This window comes from Caretta caretta, chromosome 10 (genome assembly GCF_965140235.1).
Source record: "Caretta caretta isolate rCarCar2 chromosome 10, rCarCar1.hap1, whole genome shotgun sequence".
Classification (NCBI taxonomy): domain Eukaryota; kingdom Metazoa; phylum Chordata; order Testudines; family Cheloniidae; genus Caretta; species Caretta caretta.
This window is the reverse complement of record NC_134215.1, coordinates 607646-627274: the sequence shown is the minus strand read 5'-3', so window position 1 is coordinate 627274 and position 19629 is coordinate 607646. Positions and strand designations below refer to the sequence as shown.

The 19629-nt window shown below is 47.1% G+C and overlaps 1 protein-coding gene across 3 annotated transcripts in view; it reads right to left on the bottom strand.

The window, feature by feature from the left end:
• Nucleotides 1-18182, bottom strand: part of NSMCE1 (NSE1 component of SMC5/6 complex) — a 31807-nt gene extending 13625 nt beyond the window's left edge. For all 3 annotated transcript variants that reach the window (XM_048866429.2, XM_048866430.2, XM_048866433.2), the window contains exons 1-2: nucleotides 18031-18182; nucleotides 13980-14123 (exon numbers count right to left, since the gene is read on the bottom strand). In XM_048866429.2, the coding sequence (XP_048722386.1) occupies nucleotides 13980-14097 (118 nt within the window). In that variant the 5' untranslated portion in view covers nucleotides 14098-14123; nucleotides 18031-18182. The remainder of the gene's footprint in view (nucleotides 1-13979; nucleotides 14124-18030) is intronic.
• Between the last annotated feature and the right edge of the window lie 1447 nt (nucleotides 18183-19629).

Below are 19629 nucleotides of genomic sequence, written 5' to 3'. Positions count from 1 at the left end.
TGACCATGCCCCTTCCTACAATGTAGCCAAGGCATTTCTCCTCGGCTAGCCCTATAGCACACTTGGCTGGGTTGGGTGTGAGGCCAGCCCATCTTAGCGTGTCTAGAACTGCTTCCACCTTTCCTAAGTGGGTTTCCCAGTCGGGGGTGTGAATAATCACATCATCCAGGTATGCCACTGCATAACTGGTATGGAGCCGTAGAAGCTTGTCCATAAAACGCTGGAAGGTGGCAGGTGCCCCATGCAGTCCAAAAGGAAGAACAGTATATTGAAACAGACCCTCTGGTGTAGAGAATGCCGTCTTTTCTTTTGCATCTTTGGCAAGGGGAATCTGCCAGTATCCCTTTGTTAAATCAAGGGTGGTCAAAAATCGGGCATTGCCCAGGCAGTCAACTAACTCATCGATATGGGGTATGCATCGAATTTGGATCTCTCATTCAGCCAGCGAAAGTCATTACAAAACCTAGTGGTGCCATCGGGTTTGGGCACCAACACAATTGGGCTTGACCACTGACTGTGGGACTCTTTGATGACTCCCAGCTCCAACATCCTTTTTACCTCTGCCTTGATCTCCTCCCTTTTTGCTGCTGGGACCTGATAGGGCCTTAAAGTTACCTTTGCCCCAGGGTCTGTGATAATGTGGTGATATGCTTTGGTGGTCCGGCCTGGTTTCGTTGAAAACACGTCCTGGTATTGGTTGATCATCTCAGTTACCTCCTTCTTCTGGTTTGGTGTCAGATCAGTGGATATCCTGATCTGCTCCTGCATATTATTTCCCTGGACTGGGGTCTCTGGGGCCACTACACATGTCTCTCGTTGGTGCCAAGGCTTTAAGAGGTTAATGTGATAAATTTGTTCTTGTTTCCGGCGTCCTGGCTGCCACACGTTGTAGGTTACTTCCCCCACGGGTTCAACCACCTCATAGGGCCCCTGCCATTGGGCCAAAAGCTTGCTTTCTGCCGTGAGTACCAACACCATCATCACCTGATCCCCTGGTTGGAACTGTTGGATATTTGCCTGGAGATTGTAGTGGGTTCGCTGGGCCTCCTGCGCCTTTTCCAAATGTTCCCGTACAATAGGGGTGACCCGGGCTATCCATGCTCACATCTGCAACACATGGTCAATTATATTTCTCCCCTCATTGGGTTCCTCTTCCCAGATTTCTTTTGCAATATCTAGTATGCCACGGGGGTGGCGTCCGTATAATAATTCAAAGGGGGAAAACCCAGTTGAGGTACCTCCCGGATTGCAAACATAAGGTAGGGTAGTAGGGTGTCCCAATCCTTCCCATCTCCACTTACCACTTTCTTTATCATTGCCTTGAGGGTTCGGTTAAACCCTTCTACCAGCCCATCGGTCTGCGGACGATAGACTGAAGTTCTCAGGGTATGTATATGGGGGAGCATACACAGGTCCTTCATTAGCTTCGACATAAATGGGGTACCTTGGTCTGTTAATATCTCCTTTGGTAGCCCCACTCGGGCAAAGATCCCCACCAACTCTTTAGCTATCGTTTTAGAGGCCGTGTTCCGCAGGGGGACGGCTTCTGGGTAGCGAGTAGCATAATCCAGAACGACAAGCATATATTGGTGGCCCCGGGCTGTCTTCTCCACGGGTCCCACTAGATGCATGGCTATTCGCTCGAAGGGGACCTCTATGATGGGAAGGGGTACTAAAGGCGCCCTCAAGTGGGGACGGGGACTGTGCAGCTGACACTCCGGGCAGGACTCACAGTACCTCCGCACTTCTTTTCAGCTGCTCGGGTCCGCCTACCTACGAGAGCAACCCTCTGGCTTTGGGCCAGTATTCAGGTTCCCAAGGCCTTAGCTGCCCTTCTTTCCCTTTTTGTCTTTCTACGCTGTCTGGGAGTGGAGAACAAATCTGGGGATATTTCAGAGAAGGTTGGGGGTTGACAGTCTACTGTGGATGCCTCACTACTTTCAGGGCTTCCCCCTTTCTCCAATTCCCCTATCAGGAGTAAGTCTCCAAACCCTGGGAAGTCCCTCCCTATGAGCACTGGGTATGGAGTTTAGGGACTACACCTGCTGCTACCTCAGTAGTGTTCCCCTGAATCTCGATTTTTACTGGGATGGTAGGGTAATAACCAACTGTCCCATGGATGCATGTTATCTCCGTACGCTTAGCCCACAGCAGCTGACTACGCTTCATGAGCTTCCCCGAGACAAGCGTGATAGCACTCCCTGAATCAATCAGTGCTGTGGTCTCTACCTCATGTAGCTTCACTGGTCTAGTGTACATATGTGGGGTTAGTGAGATCCCCACAAGGGGGATTAGGGAGCATAGGTCTGCCCAGTTCCCCAGGTTACACTGCATAGGCTCCTCAGCATTGGGACGCTGTGCAGCTATGTGTCCCCACTCCCCGCAAGCGTAACATCTGTATGGAGCCCTAGGCGTTCCCCGGTCTCTTGGTTTGGGCAGTCTAACATCATGATCCTCTTCCCCCTCAGTGCTCCGACTCTTTGTGGCTACTGGTGGGCCTTCAGCCCCTCTCTTTTTCCACCTGGGTTCTCCTGGTGGCCCAGTCACCCGAGCGCTAGGGCTTGATGCTGCTAGTTTAACCCGGGGTGCTTCTTCCTTAACCGGTCGGGTCAGCTCCCTCGCCGTCCTTCACCCGTCTACCAGCGCGACAACCTCGTCGTAGGGGGAGGGTTCGTTCTGGCTTACCCAGGCGCAAAGGTCTGGCGGTAGTCCTCTCATGTACCAGTCGATGACCAGAACCTCTAGTATCTCCTCCGGACTCCGGGACTCAGTTCATAACCACTTTCGTGCAAGATGGATGAGGTCATATAATCGGGACCGCGGGGTTTTGTTTTCCTGGTACCTCCACTCATGATATCGCTGGGCCCGCACTGTGGTCGTTACCCCAGATCTGGCCAGGATCTCTGCTTTCAGCTGGGGGTAAGTCTGCCGCAGCCTCTTCAGGCAACTCATAGTAGGCCTTCTGGGCCTCCCCACATAGGAATGGGGCAAGGATGCCAGACCACTGATCTTGGGGCCAAGCCTCCCGCAGGGCTGTCCCTCTCAAAGGCCAGGAGGTACGCCTCTACATCATCCTCCCGCGTCATTTTCTGCAGCCAATTGCTGGCCCGCGTGATCTGCATCCCATCATGGCCGCGGTTCAGCTCTGTAAGGGCCTTTACCTGGGTTATCAGTTCCCGCAACGTAGCCAGGTCTTGAGCAGCCTGGTCCATCAGTAGGCGATTAGTCTCTGGCTGGAGCCACACTGCCTCCTGTTGGGCAGCTGCCTGGACACGAGTAGCCTCCTGCTGGGCAGCCGTGGCTTGTATCAGTGCCCGCACTACCTCCTCCACTGTGGTGAAAAAAATAAAAATAGACCCTCTTCCCTTTTTTTTTTTCCTTCCAAACACCCTCCTTCTGCCGCGTTGCGGACACCAGATCCCACTTCTCACACCAGTTGTGACAAAGTTCCTGCTCTACCTTGGTGGGTCTTGCGCTTATTGGCGGATTTGCTCGTCTTGGAGCTTCACGGCAGCCCTCACCTTGGCCGTTTTTCTGAATTCACAGTCCAGGTCGACTCCTCCTGTGTCTGACCAGGAGTTGGGAGGATTTGGGGGGAACCCGGGCCCGCCCTCTACTCCAGGTTCCAGCCCAGAGCCCTGTGGAACGCAGCTGTCTAGAGTGCTTCCTGGAAAAGCTGTGTGACAGCTACAACTCCCTGGGCTACTTCCCCATGGCCTCCTCCCAACACCTTCTTTATCCTCACCATAGGACCTTCCTGTGTCCGATAATGCTTGTACACCTCAGTCCTCCAACAGTCCGTGTTCTCACTCTCAGCTCCTAGTGCCTCTTGCTTCCAGCTCCTCACACGCACACCACAAACTGAAGTGAGCTCCTGATTAGCCTGCCTTAATTGATTCTAGCAGCTTCTTGATTGGCTGCAGGTGTTCTAATCAGCCTGTCTTAATTGTCTCCAGAAGATTCCTGATTGTTCTGGAACCTTCCCTGTTACCCTCTGTGGAGAAAGAGGTGGTTAGGGACTATTTAGAAAAGCTGGACGTGCACAAGTCCATGGGGCCGGACGAGTTGCATCCGAGAGTGCTAAAGGAATTGGCGGCTGTGATTGCAGAGCCATTGGCCATTATCTTTGAAAACTCGTGGCGAACGGGGGAAGTCCCAGATGACTGGAAAAAGGCTAATGTGGTGCCAATCTTTAAAAAAGGGAAGAAGGAGGATCCTGGGAACTACAGGCCAGTCAGCCTCACCTCAGTCCCCAGAAAAATCATGGAGCAGGTCCTCAAAGAATCAATCCTGAAGCACTTACATGAGAGGAAAGTGATCAGGAACAGTCAGCATGGATTCATCTTCCATGCCTGACTAATCTAATCGCCTTCTATGATGAGATTACTGGTTCTGTGGATGAAGGGAAAGCAGTGGATGTATTGTTTCTTGACTTTAGCAAAGCTTTTGACACGGTCTCCCACAGTATTCTTGTCAGCAAGTTAAAGAAGTATGGGCTGGATGAATGCACTATAAGGCGGGAAGAAAGTTGACTAGATTGTCGGGCACAATGGGTAGTGATCAATGGCTCCATGTCTAGTTGGCAGCCGGTGTCAAGTGGAGTGCCCCAGGGGTCGGTCCTGGGGCCGGTTTTGTTCAATATCTTCATAAATGATCTGGAGGATGGTGTGGATTGCACTCTCAGCAAATTTGCAGATGATACTAAACTGGGAGGAGTGGTAGATATGCTGGAGGGCAGGGACAGGATACAGAGGGACCTAGACAAATTGGAGGATTGGGCCAAAAGAAATCTGATGAGGTTCAATAAGGATAAGTGCAGGGTCCTGCACTTAGGACGGAAGAACCCAATGCACAGCTACAGACTAGGGACCTAATGGCTAGGCAGCAGTTCTGCGGAAAAGGATCTAGGGGTGACAGTGGACGAGAAGCTGGATATGAGTCAGCAGTGTGCCCTTGTTGCCAAGAAGGCCAATGGCATTTTGGGATATATAAGTAGGGGCATAGCCAGCAGATCGAGGGACGTGATCGTTCCCCTCTATTCGACATTGGTGAGGCCTCATCTGGAGTACTGTGTCCAGTTTTGGGCCCCACACTACAAGAAGGATGTGGATAAATTGGAGAGAGTCCAGCGAAGGGCAACAAAAATGATTAGGGGTCTGGAACACATGACTTATGAGGAGAGGCTGAGGGAGCTGGGATTGTTTAGCCTGCAGAAGAGAAGAATGAGGGGGGATTTGATAGCTGCTTTCAACTACCTGAGAGGTGGTTCCAGAGAGGATGGTTCTAGACTATTCTCAGTGGTAGAAGAGGACAGGACAAGGAGTAATGGTCTCAAGTTGCAGTGGGGGAAGTTTAGGTTGGATATTAGGAAAAACTTTTTCACTAGGAGGGTGGTGAAACACTGGAATGCGTTACCTAGGGAGGTGGTAGAATCTCCTTCCTTAGACGTTTTTAAGGTCAGGCTTGACAAAGCCCTGGCTGGGATGATTTAATTGGGGATTGGTCCTGCTTTGAGCAGGGAGTTGGACTAGATGACCTCCTGAGGTCCCTTCCAACCCTGATATTCTATGATTCTATTCTATGATAAGACACGACTTAACATATGCATACAGACAGGGTGCGCACAGAAATAGTGAGACAATACTGGTCAGCATGACAGATAATAATTAATCTGCTGGTGTAGGACGTGTTTTTGTAGGCATCATGGCAAAGGAGAGTTTTGAAGGAGGATAATGAGTTAGTTTTACAGATGTGTATGAGGAGTTCCTCCCAAGCATGAGGGGCAGCATGGGAAAAACAGCACAAAGGCGCTTGCAAGAAAACTTAGTAAGTGGGCAATGGAGGCTGCCACCAGGGGATGATCATAGGCGAGGATCAAAATCAGGATAGCAAACTGGAGATAATAGCTGGGGGGAGGGTGGGCGTGTTAGACCACAAAGGGCCTAGAAAGTGACAAGCACCTTGTGTTTGATGTGAGAGAGAAGGGGGAACAGTAAAGGGATGCAAAGAGAGGGGCAACATGGTCAAAGCAATGGCCTAGGAAAGTGATCTTTACAGCAGCATTCGGAATGGATATTAGTAGGGAAAGATTTAATTTGTCAAGGCTAGAAAGGGGTGTCGCAGGAATCCAGAGACGGGGTAATGACAGCTTGGCCAAGAGTTTTAGCTGTGTGGATGGATAAGAAAGGCCATATCTTAGAGGTGTGATGCATAAAGAATAGATAAGATTTAGACAAAGCCTAGAGGTGAGGACCTAGAGAGATTTCCGAGTCAAAGACAACAGCCAAGTTATGGGCCTGAGTTACAGGCAGGATGACAGTATTGTCCACAGTGATCAAGAAAGGAGGCAGCTAGACTTGGAAAGGAGGGAGGAAAGCAGCTCTGTTTTAGCCAATCTGAGCTTAAATGTTAAATGTCCACAAGGAGATGTCAAATAAATTGGTTAGTCTCTAAGGTGCCACAAGTACTCCTTTTCTTTTTGAGAGACAGGATGAAATTTTAGTTTGGACAGAAGGAGACAGGTCTGGAGTAAAGAGGTAATCTGTGTGTCGTTAGCATAGAGATGGTTATTGAATTTGTCTTTGTGGATGAGATTACCCAGAGATAAGGTGTAGAAGGAGAAGACTAGGGGACAAAGAACAGAGCCTTGTGGAACATCTACACAAAGGTGAAGGGAGGACGAGAAGGATCCTCCGAAGAACATGCTGAAGGGAAGATTAAAGAGGTAGGAGGAGAACCAGGAGAGGACAGAGGTATGGAAGCCAAGGAAGGACATGATTTAAAGAAGAGGAGCATGGTCAACAGTGTCAAAGGCAGCTAACAGATCAAGGAAGATGAGTATGCAGTACTGGTTCTAAGCAGTGGCTAAGAAGAGGTCATTAGAGACTTTGGCAAGAGAGTTTTCAGTGGAGTGAAAGGTGGAAGCTTGACTGGGGGAACGTCTAGGATGGACTTGGAGGAGAGGAACTCCAAACAGTGATTGTAGTCAGTGCACTTAATGAATTGAGAAATTAAACAGAAATGGGGCAGTAGTTGAAGAGGCAAGTGGGGTCAAGGGTAGGTTAAAATAGTGGTTCTCAACCAGGGGTATGTATATCCCTGGGGGTACATCAACTCATCTAGATATTTGCCTAGTTTTACAACATACATAAAAAGCACTAGCAAAGTCAGAACAAACTAAAATTTCATACAGACAATGACTTGTTTATACTGCTCTACATAATTTACACTGAAATGTAATATTTATATCCCAATTGATTTATTTTATAGTTATATGGTAAAAATGAGAAAGTAAGTAATTTTTCAGTAATAGCGTTCTGTGACACTTCCGTATTTTTATTTCTGATTTTGTAAGCAAATGGTTTTTAAGCGAAATGAAACTTGGGATACGCAAGACAAATCAGACTCCTGAAAGGGGTACAGTAGTCTGGAAAGGTTGAGACCCACTGGCTTAAAATACCCCAGCCCAAAATGAGGAAACAGCAGGTGGGAGGATCACAGTTCTTTTCAGAAAAGAATGCCATTCCCCCACACCATCTTCTACCAAAGCAAGCACCTTAACAAGGGTTCATGCTAGGCTCTATCACACAATGCAAATACAGGTCTTTAGATTTTTAGAAAGAGGAGAGGGTATTACAGAGGTGACCAGGAGTGACAAAGGCTTCCCCCACAAACTGCTGAGGACATTATAGGGATAGTAAGAGCACAGCTTGAGTCATGTTTGCAGTTGTTTGCCTTGCTCCCTCAGGTTTGCTACAATGTGTTTTATACACTGGAGAGACTTAAACCACAGCTTAATCGGCAAAAGGCCCTTTAACAGAATCGGACATAAAACAATTCTATCCTGAACAATCCTGCATATTTGTGTTTTAACTGAAGTTTTAAAATAGTCATTCTGAGCACCACCATGACGGGTGCTGGGAGTGAGTCCAGAGACACATCACTAGACATGTGGAGCACTTTCTCTCATATGTTCCAATCCTACCAATGAATATACTCTAAAAGCACTTCTGGAGTTATTGATTCATGGTAGCGATCTAAGGCCCAATCAGGATCAGAGCCCCACTAAGACAAGTGTTGTACATACATACAGAAAGATGCTCCCTACCCCCAAAAACTTACAAAATAATTTGAAATATGATGGAAAAAGTGAGCGTGACAAACATTAGAAAGGAATGTGATCACTTCATCTAGCTATGGTTCCACAGGTCAGCTATTGCACAACTGTGATGGAGTATTTGCCTCACACAAGCCTTGACTGGGTTAACTGTATATGCTGCACCTGGAGGAAGGCCAGGGCTTGATAAGCACTACTTACAGATGAACCTCACCTGTTGCAGAAGCAGGGCTAGGAGTATACAGACAGGAAGTGAGAGCAGTAAAGGGCTGTGCAGTCACTTCCTAGATGGAAAGGCAATTGTCCAGGGACAAGGAGGAAATCCAGGGGGAGAGTAAGCCCTAGAATTCTATCCTGCACTAGGGAGGCTGGGAAGGGTGAGGTAGCCATGAGGCACACAGTATGCTCCCATGATAAACCCAAAGATAAGCCAGGAGATAAAAAGATGGGGTAGGACAGAGCCCAGGGAAACAGCAACAGGTCTATGATTAGCAGCTTAGGTCTGCTCAGTCATAGGATCTGGAACTTGAAGTAGTCGGTAGACCTGGGTTCCCCTACCAGCCACTGGACCTATTCTTGGAATAGAAGACTGCCTGAGATAGCATATGGACAGCTTGTCTAGTGGAACTTTATTGAAGAAGGGGGAGTACTATACAGTGACTGGGCTGGAGGGCTAGGTCATGAAGAGGAAGCGCCCTGAGTCATGGAGAGAGAGGTCACACTGTGAGCAACTGATGGAAGGAGGAGCAAAACCAGGTGAAAGCCAATTCCAGACCCAGCCACAAGGTGCACCTATGGTGAGCAGAACCCCATTACAACTTGGTTCCTAATAATTTAGTTGGGGATTGGTCCTGCTTTGAGCAGGGGGTTGGACTAGATGACCTTCTGAGGTCCCTTCCAACCCTGATATTCTATGAATTTGAAAGGGGCTGTTTTTGTGTCCTCTTACACTTAAAACCAATTTCACACTCTAATGTCCTAGCACTTGGAATACAACCATCTGATGATATAGACATGGGAGGTTAACCCTTTAGCTTAATTGAATTGAATTATGCTAATTCTATAGCATGTTAGATTTGGTGTGATCTCAAGGATATTATGATACTACACTTTAACGACATCCAGTGCATCTGGACACATTGCTTCAATAAAGTAGTCCATATCCAGGAATACAGAGAACTTTGAAGAACTACATTAAATGCTACACTTCCTAGTTTAGTATACATCAGTAATGCTACAATAAATAAAGCATATACTGACTAGGTCTATTTAGATGCTGTTAGAAAACAAGGAAAATCATAATGTATTTGCCCTTGGAAGCAAAGCTCTGTCACGTTGCTGTGTTTGCTCAAGAAATGAATGTAAAGAAAGTAAAATCATGTTTTATTCAATGATTCAAGTACAGGATCCTTTTGTTCACAAAATCTCCTGACTTGGCACATGGCCTTTAAGGTAGAGTATTTATTGTGGTTAACATTTTAAAACTCCTACACATCTGAGTAATTTCACAACCTTTTTTATCCCACACTAGCTGTATATATATAGACTGAATACACTGTACTTAGAAGGTGGGAGTTTTATGGTGTGCTACTCTGTTGTCAGGAAATCTTCCTGACAGATGACCCTTTCTGATAAGTTATTTAACTAACTTTTACTGCACTAAGAAAAGGAGTACTTGTGGCACCTTAGAGACTAACAAATTTATTTGAGCATAAGCTTTCGTGAGCTACAGCTCACTTCATCGGATGCACTCATCTGACTGAAGTAGTGAGCTATAGCTCACGAAAGCTTATGCTCAAATAAATGTTAGTCTCTAAGGTGCCACAAGTACTCCTTTTCTTTTTGTGAATACAGACTAACATGGCTGCTACTCTGAAACCTTTTACTGCACTGTAGTTCACTGGCCTAGAAATAGACTTTAAGGCCAGAAGGTATCATAGCGATCATCTTTCTAGTGTGACCTTCTGCACATTGCAGGCCACAGAACCTCAAACACCCACTCCTCTAATAGTCCCATAACCTCTTGAGGACTTCAGTAACTCAGCCAATCTTGATTTAAAGACTTCAAGTTATGAAGAATCCACCATTTACTCTTGTTTAAACCAGCAAGTGACTCATGCCCTATGCTGCAGAGGAAGATGGGAAATCCCCGGGGCTTCTGCCAATCTGACCGGGGGGGGAAATTCCTTCCCGATCCCAAATATGGCCATCAGTTAGACCCTAAATATGTTGGCAAGACCCACCAGCCAGACACCCAGGAAAGAATTCACTGTAGTAACTCAGAGCCATCCCCACCTAATGTCCCATCTCCAGCCATTGGAGATACTTGCTACTATCAGTTGCAGGTGGGCCACTTGCCATTGTCAGCAACCTCACACCATTCCCTCCATAAACTTAAGCGGCTCAGTTATGAAACCAGTTAGGTTTTTTGCCCCTATGGAAGGCTGTTCTAGAACTTCACTCCACTGATGGTTCGAAACCTTCATCTAATTTCAAGCCTAAACATGGTGATGGCCAGTTTATATCCATGTGTGCCAACATTGGCACTTAACTTAAATGCCAGGGAGGGAGAAGAGTTATTTATCCCTCTGATGTGTTTACAGAGAGCAATCAGATCTCCCCTCAGCCTTTATGTTAGGCTAAACAAGCCAAATTCCTTAAGTCTCCTCTCATAAGGTAGATTCTCCATTCATCTGATCATCCTATTAGCCCTTCTCTGGACGTGTTCTAGTTTGAATCCATCTTTCTTGAACACAGGAGACCAGAATTGCACACAGTATTTCAGATGAAATCTCACCAGTGCTTTGTATAGTGGTAATGACACTTTCTTATCTCTACTGGAAATACCAGAACTGGGACCAAGTTGTAAAGTTTGCTGTAATGTTCAATGTTGCTCTGATCCAGACCTCTGGTTCAGGACATCTCTGCTAATTACAATACATATCTTTATCAAACAAGGCACAATGACTGGTGTGTCTTCAGGAAAAAAATTAAGCCAGTTTTGAATTTGAGGGGTATAGGGGAAGCAATGGTACTCTCCCTTGTTTTACTCATGTTAGTCACCACAATAAGATATTGCTCATGGGAGATTGCACAAATGTTTAAAATAGGATTGTTCCTGCTCTCTGAGCTTCACTGGACTCCTTAGCTTGGCTCCCCTTCTGAGGGGTTTGAATATGCCCACTGACTTTGCTGGGCTCATTCTGATTAAGGAACAAAAATAAGTAGTGGTATCTCCCAAACACCACCCCACCAATAGTGTTAAAATTAAAGGTAGTTCACAGTAGATTGAGCAGTTCTGTGATCTCTCCTTCCCCTTTCTCACATAGGGAACAATGGTGACAATTAAATTATCATTGGGCACCTGAGTTATGGCTTGTCTACATGGGGAAATAGACTGGAATAGATTTTACTTTGGAAGTGGATTAAACTAAACCACAAAATAGCACCCTTAGTGCAGAATAACTCCCCATGGGGGGGGGTTTAGCGTGCTTTAAAATTCAAACCCTAGCTGATTCTACAATAGCTCCTCCATGTAGACAAACCCATACCCCTCACTAAGATGAAAGGGGCAGTTCACCCTCTGAGCTATCGTTCCAGGCTCTCTGCAGACTTATGTAGGTATTTCTGCATTGGTTGTATTCAGTTCACAGTGTTGAGGTTTTCTTTGCAGTCATAACAGCTAGAGAGTTACTTTTTCCCATTAAATCTGAGATTCTGAAAAACAAGAAAGTACCTTAAGAGGCATTGGTATGCTGTACTACCGCATACCAACTTAATTTGAGCCAAGATTTAAGCCAACTAATATTCTAGAGCTACCTGGATTCCATCATCATCGTCATCTTTTTCCTTTATGCCGCTTTTCCTGGTGAGGATTGCAGCAGCAGCATAGAAAGCAGGGAGAGCCAGACCTTCTTTTCCTCCACAACAGGTTCCAGCTCCTCCTGGGGGATTCCCCAGCAGGTGGAAGATAATATCCCTCCACTGTGTCCCGAGTCAGCCTTGGGGCCTCCGCCCAGTGAGACATGCCCAGTAAAGTTCCAGTGGAAGCTTCTGGGGGCATCCTTATCAGGTGCCTGAACCAATTCAGCTGACTCCTTTCGATCCAGAGGACTAGGCTTTTTTCTTAAACAAAACAAGTCACTTAACTTTTTTCTACCCAAAACTGTCTTATCTTAACTTTCAGAAGCTGCCTTAGAGCCCAATCCTACAAACTCTTTACTCACGTGAGGAGTAGCATCAGTTGGTAAAGCTATTCAGGTTCAGAAGCATCTACAGACCTAAGCCTGTAGATATCTTTGTACTAATTACTTTCTAATTAGTCTTGTTTGCAAATATGTGAAAGATGTAGGTCTTGTGACCTTTGACGCTTTCAGTTTTTGTTTTGCAAGCAGCAGTTTAGTTTTCACTTTATCAGATTGTATCACCTACTGCTAAAAATTACTAATTAACTAAAAATGTTACTCATTTCAGCTTAATTTCAGTTTGTCCATCACATTTTCAAAATTAGTGAAGGTATAATACAGATAGTAAGCAGTTCTGAAACATCAAAACTAAATTGATTACACATTCCTATACCATTGAAGACTGAAAAAGAACTTCAAATTAAACTGAAAGCACAAAACCAAAATTCTTGTTTTATAATGTACAGAGGTCACTACCGTGTCTAAAGGGACTAGTGAATATGTAGTTAAATCTGGTGGAAAGATTTAGCCTTGAGAGATACTTTTCCCCCCAGGCAAATATGTTATATAAAATTCCAAAGAAAAGCCTTCCAATAAAGGATGAAGTGGCAAATTTAACACTGCCAAAAAGGCATTACTTAAAAACTGTTAATTGCAAATATGAATAAAGTTTTAAATATGCAGATCTAAAGACACTATTTTTGTAAAAGTATCAGGGGGTAGCCGTGTTAGTCTGTATCCACAAAAACAACAAGGAGTCCGGTGGCACCTTAAAGACTAACAGAAGAAGTGGTGTTTTACCCACCCATCTGAAGAAGTGGTTATTTACCCACAAAAGCTTATGCCAAAATAAATCTGTTAGTCTTTAAGGTGCCACCGGACTCCTTGTTATTTTTGTAAAAGCTTTTACATGTTTTTGGTGAGGTTTGAATTGGTTTAACCCTAAATTTCTTTGTTTTTATTTGGGCTGTTTACACAATTAACATTATTTTAATGTAACTTTCTACAGGGTATATGCTAGCCAGGAATGCAGCTGTTTGTAAACTGAGGCTGATGCACATCTGTTAGTCAGATTTAACACTGCAATCTGGAACTAGTGACATGTTACTTCATGTGGAAAGGACCTACTAAATTCCCCATTTAAAAAGCACACTTCTCTGAAATGTTTCTGCCTACATAACACCCTGACTACGGTAGTTCAAAGAAATTAAAGAAAATCTCCTTTTCATTCAGCTGTTACTGTGTATTTATAGTCAGTTTTGCTGTTTCTGCTTGTATAATTAGGCCCCACTCCTGCCATCAGATCTGTGCAAGTGAACCTCTGCTGCTCATGTAGAGTTCTAAAGTCCTGGATTAGAGCATTAAAACAAGATCCCCTCTGCCCATCTCACTGGCTTCTGACCAGGAAAACGAGAAAGATCCCAGTTTTAAATGGGTCAGTGTCAGTAATAACCTCAATGATCTGACCAATGTTTTCCTGAGTAAAAGAGGTCTTGGTAAGGCTAGGTGTGTACTACTGCTGAGCACACAATTTGCCTACAAAGTCAACATGTTACCTAACTGGTAGCTCCGGAAAGCACTTTGGGATACCCAGAATATGAAGGGTGCAATAGAAAGCCCAATTTTACTCTGTTCTCTCATTCACTATACTGCTATTTTTCTAAGGAAATGAGACTAACCTTTATGGATTTCACAGCAGTCCCTGTGTAATGTTCTAGCCACCGACCCTTCCATTATTCCATGAGACATCAGCACCTGCAGGAACCGTCGATGACCATCAGTCATCTGGGTAGCCATTGAAATGTTACACTACGTTTAGAAAGCTGCAGAAGGAATAAACTGCAATTAGATGCACACATTCAAGCAAAATATTTATCTATACGCACATTTGTGAATACCTTCTATCAAATCAATCCATATCTCATACTGAAGAAAGAAAAATAAGTTCCCAACAGCACAAATTATTTTGATCTTTATATAAAAGATTCCAAATAAGATTTCAACTTCACAGGTACCTGTAGGAGTTCCGCATATACCTTTAGTTAGGATTAATCCTATCCCCTTCCTGGGGAAAGTGAACATACCAGTGAGACAAGAAATTATATTAGGGCAAACAAGCATATTTATCAAGTTTTAGCTCAGAATGCACATAGGGCTTAACACTGATGTTCTAGGGTATTTGTTATGAACATTATCACTACTTCCCAGGACTCTTTCAGATACAAAATACAACGTTGCATACATTATGCCACTGTACTAGCCAAATAAAAGAGTGGTAGTACAGTTCTCAGTGCCTCTGTTTCCCCATCTGTAAAATGGGGGAAATGGTACGCACATTCTTTGGAAAGCACATTGACATCCACTGGAAAAAAGCGTTATATAAGAGCTAGGTATTATTATTACAATCAATAAAATAGTTGGTACAGTTTGGGGTTCAATCCATCTTCTGGTCATTTTTATCTGAATAATACTGTCTTGTCTACTGAGATTGCAAAAGGCCAAGCATGTGGTCTGTGTGCTTGTCAAGGTCCCTTCCCCACTCTGAACTCTAGGGTACAGATGTGGAGACCTGCATGAAAACCTCCTAAGCTTACTTTTACCAGCTCAGGTTAAAACTTCCCCAAGGTACAAAATTATTTTACCCTTGGATTTTCACTGCCACCACCAAACTTTATCTGGGTTTACTGGGAAACGTAGTTTGGACACATCTCTCCCCCCAAAATCCTCCTAACCCTTGCACCCCACTTCCTGGGGAAGGTTTGGTAAAAATCCTCACCAATTTGCATAGGTGACCACAGACCCAAACCCTTGGATCTTAGAAGAATGAAAAAGCATTCAGTTTTCTTACAAGACGACTTTTAATAGAAGTAAAGGAATCATCTCTGTAAAATCAGGATGGTAGATACCTTACAGGGTAATTAGATTCAAAACATAGAGAATCCCTCTAGGCAAAACCTTAAGTTACAAAAAAGACACACGGACAGGAATAGTCATTCTATTCAGCACAGCTCTTTTCTCAGCCATTTAAAGAAATCATAATCTAACACATACCTAGCTAGATTACTTACTAAATTCTAAGACTTCATTCCTGTTCTGTCCCCGGCAAAAGCAGCATACAGACAGACACAGACCCTTTGTTTTTCTCCCTCCTCCCAGCTTTTGAAAGTATTTTGTCTCCTCATTGGTCATTTTGGTCAGGTGCCAGCGAGGTTACCTTTAGCTTCTTACAGGTAAGAGGATTTTTCCTCTGGCCAGGAGGGATTTTAAAGGGGTTTACCCTTCCCTTTATATTTATGACAGTGCTAAATAAAAGCATCCCACTGAACCCTTCTCCACCTCTTGGGACACCATCCTCAGTGAGAGAAAACCCACAGCCAGGTAAGAAAAAGGCAGGAAATATTAGGGCAAAGTGATAAATACTAGTTATCCTAAGCTAGTGGTACTCAACTTTTCGACTACTCTACCCGTTTCAGGAGTCTGATTTGTCTTGAGTACCCCAAGTTTCACCTCTCTTAAAAACTACTTGCTTACAAAATCAGACGCAAAAATACAGAAGTGTCACTGCACACTATTACTGAAAAATTGCTTAATTTCTAATTTTTACCCTATAATTATAAAATAATCAAATGTAATATAAATATTGTACTTACATTTCAATGTCTAATAATATAGAGCAGTATAAAACAAGTCACTGTCTCTATGAAATTTTAGTTTGTACTGACTTCAGTAGTCCTTTTTATGTAGCCTGTTGTAAAACGAGGCAAATACCTAAATGAGTTGATGTAACCTGTGGAAGATCTCTGCATACCCCTGGTTGAGAACCACTGCCCTAAGCCCTTCTGTGTACTGAGCAACTCTGCCCATATTTCAGAGTAACAGCCATGTTAGTCTGTATTCGCAAAAATAAAAGGAGTACTTGTGGCACCTTAGAGACTAACCAATTTATTTGAGCATAAGCTTTTGTGAGCTACAGCTCACTTCATCGGATGCATACTGTGGAAAGTGTAGAAGATCTTTTATACACAGTGAGCTGTAGCTCACGAAAGCTTATGCTCAAATAAATTGGTTAGTCTCTAAGGTGCCACAAGTACTCCTTTTCTTTCTGCCCATATTTGCCAGTCATACTGGCATATAATAAAAGATGTTAAAATCCTGAACTATTTACTTTTCTTCAGCATTGGCACATGGAACACTGTTTCTACTCCCTGGCCTTTCTAACCAATGCCAAATGATGCCACAGGAAACAATATGCTGCAAGACGGAAGTAGCCTTTGCACCAGGAACAGAACTTGTAACTTTTCTATTCACACCACACAGATGTAAGAGCTCAGTTACTCCCCAAACTCTCAACACTATCACCAGCCAGAGGGTATATTGCCAGGGGCAGAGTCTTACCAACAGCCTTAGGGACTGGATTAAGAAAATTCACAAAAGGTTTACAGTGTGTTTGGGGCTCACTCTCTCTTTAAAGTGAATTGACCAAAAGCTACTGCAGCCCTCTCCATCCAAAGCTTCATCTGCCCCCTGCCAATGGGCCACAGGGCTCCCCAGGACATTCTGTCAGAGGTAACAGTTCAGACTCTGTGATCTTTGGCCTCTTGACTGAAGGGGGCACCCACTTAAACTCAGTTGTGACATGGCTGCTTGCCGTGCTATGAAATGATTTGAGATCCTCCAAATTCATGTCACACTGGGCAAAAAGAGTCCTCCGATGGAGGTAACTTTCACTCTCTACTGCCCAGGGCTGGAGTGTTACGAAGATGGCTTGTGAGGCCCAGCCCCCAGGCACACAGCTGGCCTGGGAAATGCTGAGGTTCCTCCTGCCCACTTGCTCTTTCAGGTCTCATGCACATGTGCCCTTGACTTTACTTTGTAAATGAGGGGATGAATGTGTTACCCCAAACCTACTTCCTCCAATCCCCCACAACCTACCCTACCCCCTCTCAATGCCCTCCCCACAACTTACCCTGACCCCCACCTACCCCACCTCCTCCAATCCCCCACAACCTACCCTACCCCCTCCCAAAGCCCTCCCCACAACTTACCCTGACCCCCACCTACCCCACCTCCTCCAATCCCCCACAACCTACCCTACCCCCTCCCAAAGCCCTCCCCACAACTTACCCTGACCCCCACCTACCCCACCTCCTCCAATCCCCCACAACCTACCCTACCCCCTCCCAACGCCCTCCCCACAACTTACCCTGACCCCCACCTCCTCCAATCCCCCTCACAACTTACCCTGCCCCCCACCTACCCCACCTCCTCCAATCCCCCACAACCTACCCTACCCCCTCCCAACGCCCTCCCCACAACTTACCCTGACCCCCACCTACCCCACCTCCTCCAATCCCCCACAACCTACCCCACCCCCTCCCAACGCCCTCCCCACAACTTACCCTGACCCCCACCTGCCCCACCTCTTCCAATCCCCCACAACAAACCCTACCCCTCCCAATGCCCTCCCCACAACTTACCCTGACCCCCACCTACCCCACCTCCTCCAATCCCCCACAACCTACCCTACCCCCTCCCAATGCCCTCCCCACAACTTACCCTGACCCCCACTTACCCCACCTCCTCCAATCCCCCACAACCTACCCTACCCCCTCCCAATGCCCTCCCCACAACTTACCCTGACCCCCACCTACCCCACCTCCTCCAATCCCCCACAACCTACCCTACCCCCTCCCAACGCCCTCCCCACAACTTACCCTGACCCCCACTTACCTCCCAAGTCCAAACTCCCCCCTCCACAACCCCGCCGGCCCCCGGCCCTGATTGGCCCGGCCCGGCCTGGCCTGGCCCCTTTTCCGGGCGGACTCGAGGATTCGGCGCTCGCCGCTGTCGCCTGCTGACATCGATGACTCGGCTGCTCTGAGTCCGCCTCGTCCCCGCCGACACTCCCCCGCGCCCCCCTCCCCCAACACCCCCGCTATCCCGCCCCGCCCCCAAAACTCCCCCCGCGCCGCCCCTCCCCCAACACCCCCCCGCTACCCCGCCCCGCGCCTCCCGCAACACCCCCCCGCGCCCCCCTCCCCCAACATCCTCCCCCAGCACCCCCCCGCGCCGCCCCTCCCCCAACACCCCCCGCGCCCCCCTCCCCCTACATCCTCCCCCAACACCCCCACGGCGCCCCCCAACACTCCCCCGCGCCCCCCTCCCCCAACACCCCCCGCTATCCCGCCCCGCGCCGCCCCCAAAACTCCCCCCGTGCCGCCCCTCCCCCAACACCCCCGCTACCCCCCGCGCCGCCCCCCTACGCTCCCCCCGCGCCGCCTCTCCCCAACACCCCCCGCTACCCCCTGCGCCGCCCCTCCCCTGCCTCCCCAACACCCCCCCGCGCTGCCCCTCCCCCAACACCCCCCCGCACTTCCCCTCTCCCCGCCCCCCCAACAACCTCGCCCCCATCGCCAGTCTCCACCTCTCCCTGCCCCCTCCAACAAGGCCTCCCTCACCACTAACCTCCCCTACACTGCCCCTTCCCCCACCTCCACCAAACCCTCCCCCCAGCACTGCCAGCCCTCACCCAGCAGCCTCTCTGCCCAGTGTTCTCCTGCCTCTCCCTCAGTTCCTGGCACTGCCAGTCCCCTTGAGCATGGCTGTAGTTGCCAGCCCCCTGGCGCAGTGGCCTGTCCACTCCAGCCCCTGGGGTATCTCCCACACCTTCACCTCCATGCCCCCGGCCCTCCTGGTGTTCCCTGCTGCCCATGTCCTGGCAGCTGGGCAGGGAGGTGGACTGCATGATCTCGCCACGCTTTTCATTTCTAGGCACTGTGGTCTGGCACTTGCCTCGCCTGCTGCGGGCCATTGCGGGTGCTGTGTGCCATCATGGCTGTGCTGCTGTACGTGCCTCAGGCCACTGTTATGCTGCTGTGGGCCATTGTGGGCATTACTGAAGGCCAGCATGGTCATGGTTGCAGCCATCCCAGCTGTCAAGATCAATTGGAGTATTTTCGCTTATGGTTCCTAGCTGTGAACATTGGGTGAAGGCCCTTAGCTGAAATTCACCCCTCACTATTGGTCCTAGGAAATTAGTCTGTTACCTTGAGGGAGAGTGAAAGTTATAAACCTTTTCTCTTGAGATGTCAGTTGATTCTCCCAGCCCCTTTCCAGGAACACAGGATCAGATGCACTGAGCCATGCTGCCCACTTTTGGCACTTGAGTGGCTATGGCCTCTATCTACACTGCAAAGTGGTCACATTAGCAACTCGAGTTTCAGCAGCATTTCACCCTTAGTCTGTAACTCCTGACTGGCCAGCCTACTTGAGTTAAAAGCACCACCATGCTCAAGGTAAGGGGTTTGTGTGTAGATTGGATTTGAATTA